Raw genomic sequence first — 2859 nt, forward strand, 5'->3', positions numbered from 1 at the left:
TAATTTTTAGTTTAAATCAAGCTTAAACAAATAATTTCATTTATCAAAGACTTATATCTAATGGTTACTTTATTTTTGATTTTTATATTTTTAAATTAGATTTAATAGCAAATTCTTAAGTTCAAACCAGCTTTTTATGCTTTCATATTCTCTTCCACGTTATGAACCTTAACTTCAGTGAAAAGAAGATATAAATTATCTTTTGTCAAACTTTGTACTTGATTTTAAAAAAAAATCTCAGTCAAGGTTGATTTGTATCAGATTCAAGTTGGAATATGGGTAAATAAATTTTCATGTTTGAGGAGAGGGGGGGGGAGGGTACTGATAAAACAAAAAAAATATGGGGTACAATGTGAAATTTAATAATAGGGAGGGTATAGCCAGGTTAACCATTGACTGCTGTTTTGTTATGGTCAGATTTAATATCTTAATAGATTATCCAACTTTTGAAAATTACCGGGAATATTCTTCAGGCCGTATAAATATCTGTATGCCTAAACCTAAATGCTCTTAAACAAAAGAAAGTTTTGCCGTCAAAAAAAAAAAAAAAAAAAAAAACAAAAGAAAGTTCCAAAAGAACAAGTGAAAAAAAAAAACAATATGAACACGGTCTTAACGAAACGATCGTGCTTTAAAACAAAAATCAAGTCCTACGGACTATTCGAATCCAGGTCATCGTTATCGTCTTCGTCTATCACTCCTCAAAAATACGACGTCTTTTTGAGCTTCAGAGGCGCAGATACTCGCAAGAACTTCGTGAGTTTTCTGCACAAGCACTTAGAGTCCAAAGGCATTCGAACTTTCAAAGACGACAACTCACTGGTGTGTGGCCGTCAGATTGCACCAGTGATTGACCAAGCCATCAAAGGGACGAGAATCGCCGTTGTGGTGGTCTCTCCGACTTATCCAGCTTCCAACTGGTGTCTTGAGGAGCTCCTGACGATTTTGAAACAAGAGGAAGAAAAATTACTCACCGTGGTGCCTATTTTCTACGAGGTTGAACCTAATGACCTGAAGAGACAGACGGGAAAATTGGTGAAGCAGTTCAAGAAACACGAGAAGAGACATAGCATACAGAGAGTCAACTCGTGGAGGGATGCGTTGACCAGACTGGCTACTCTCTCCGGCGTTTGTTCAAAGAATTCGTAAGCTTTCTATAACGTGACCATATCTATATGTTGTGTTGGATACAAAATTTTAGACTCTTAAGTTCACATTTTTTTTTTTCATTTCAGGGATGATGAGGCGACGCTGGTCGATAAAATTACTGAGTTAGTATCAAAGATGTTGTCCAGTAACGTAATTAGTGTCGACGAGCACATGAAGAGATTGTATCCGTTACTTGATCTAAATTCAAATGAAGGTGTTCAAGTAAGTGGGATTTGGGAAGAGGAAACAAGGGAAGATCAGCACTGGCGAGACACGTTTACCAAAAAATATCAACCAACTTTGACGCTCATTGTTTTCTCGAAGACTTGAGAAGTACCTCCCTCTTTCTACAAGAAGCGCTTCTTTCCAATATGAAAGGGGAAGGCTTAAGCACAAGGAGCTCTCACATGTGTTTGGACGCGATCAAAGCAAGGCTCTGGAACAAGAAGATTCTGCTAGTGGCTAACCACGTGGACAACATCGAAAAGTTAGATGCGCTTGCTGATGAATTTGGTTGGTTTGGTCCAGGGAGTAGAATCATCATAACCACACAAGATAAGCAATTGCTTATTTCGTCGAATGTGAAGAGTGTCTACGAAGTCGAGCACTTGAGATGCTGTGATGTTGGTACGCTCTGGAGGTCTGAAGCCTTCAAGCAGAAATAAGATCCTCTGAGTTTCGACGGGTCCATGAATCTTCCTGGTATTAATCTAATTTCTGTTCCTCTGAAATATTTATTTGATTATTTAATTTGAGTGATGGAGATCAGCTTAATGCAATAATATATAGTCTTTAGGTTCATTAAAAAGGAAAAGGCAAAGCCTTTATAGACACAAAGTACCTTATCTTAAATGATGTAACGCCATCATTTGGATCTGGATTTACCAGTTTTTATGTAATACTGTTTTTTTTTCCTCACAATGTAATACTGTTCTTTCTTATAAGGAATAAAAAGATACACCATCTTCTTGAAGCTTTGTCTGTAACTTTGGTGATTCGACATGTTTAACTTTATAGAGAATTCAATGATATTTACATTGGTCAGAGCCTTAGAACATCAACAATGATAGAGATTATTTCTGGAAGAAAATTGAAGTCAATTTCTGATTATTTTTTCTTCATTTTAAAATAACTGAATTACTATATAAGTGATATGTGGAGGATAAGTATCCCACAAATATATAGGAGTCTCTTAAATAAGAACATCTCTATCATTTTTCTTATTTTCAATATGATTTCACCTGAGAATAAAAAAAAGTGGTGTTTCTTTGATAAAGTGATATTAGCAATTTTTGATTGAAATTTTGAATAGACTGCTTATAACAGTGAAATCACTCCATATTTGGAGTGTAATATGCAATCAGCCTTTTATTGAGAAATTGCCACAAATACCATTTCTCTTATACCACTTTTTAATTGTACATTAACCAACTATACCACCAAATTTTTAATGGTCAAAATACAATTGTACCCTTGAATAGTTATACAATTGTAGCAGATGTGGACATGATTCTCTTCTCCTCGGCGGCGTCGGCTGGGGAGGACGATGCGTTGCTCGATTGGAGATCATCGATGGCTGCTGGTGGTGGTGGTGGTGCAGAGGCAGCAACCGTTGGTTCGGATTCCATGGAAGCTCTCTCTCTCTCTCTCTCTCTCTCTCTCTCTCTCTCTCTCTCTCTCTCTCTCTCTCTCTCTCTCTCTCTCTCTCTC

General features: G+C 36.7%; 1 protein-coding gene across 1 annotated transcript; it reads left to right on the forward strand.

Annotated features, from left to right (window-relative positions):
* Positions 1-531: 531 nt before the first annotated feature.
* On the forward strand, positions 532-2090 carry LOC108817122 (putative disease resistance protein At4g11170). The gene is given in 3 exon segments (XM_018589728.2): positions 532-1145; positions 1236-1384; positions 1387-2090. Coding segments are annotated over 3 exon segments (1212 nt in total). The 5' UTR covers positions 532-600; the 3' UTR covers positions 1905-2090.
* The last annotated feature ends 769 nt before the right edge of the window (positions 2091-2859 follow it).

This window comes from Raphanus sativus, chromosome 3 (genome assembly GCF_000801105.2).
Source record: "Raphanus sativus cultivar WK10039 chromosome 3, ASM80110v3, whole genome shotgun sequence".
In the NCBI taxonomy this organism is placed as follows: Eukaryota; Viridiplantae; Streptophyta; class Magnoliopsida; order Brassicales; family Brassicaceae; genus Raphanus; species Raphanus sativus.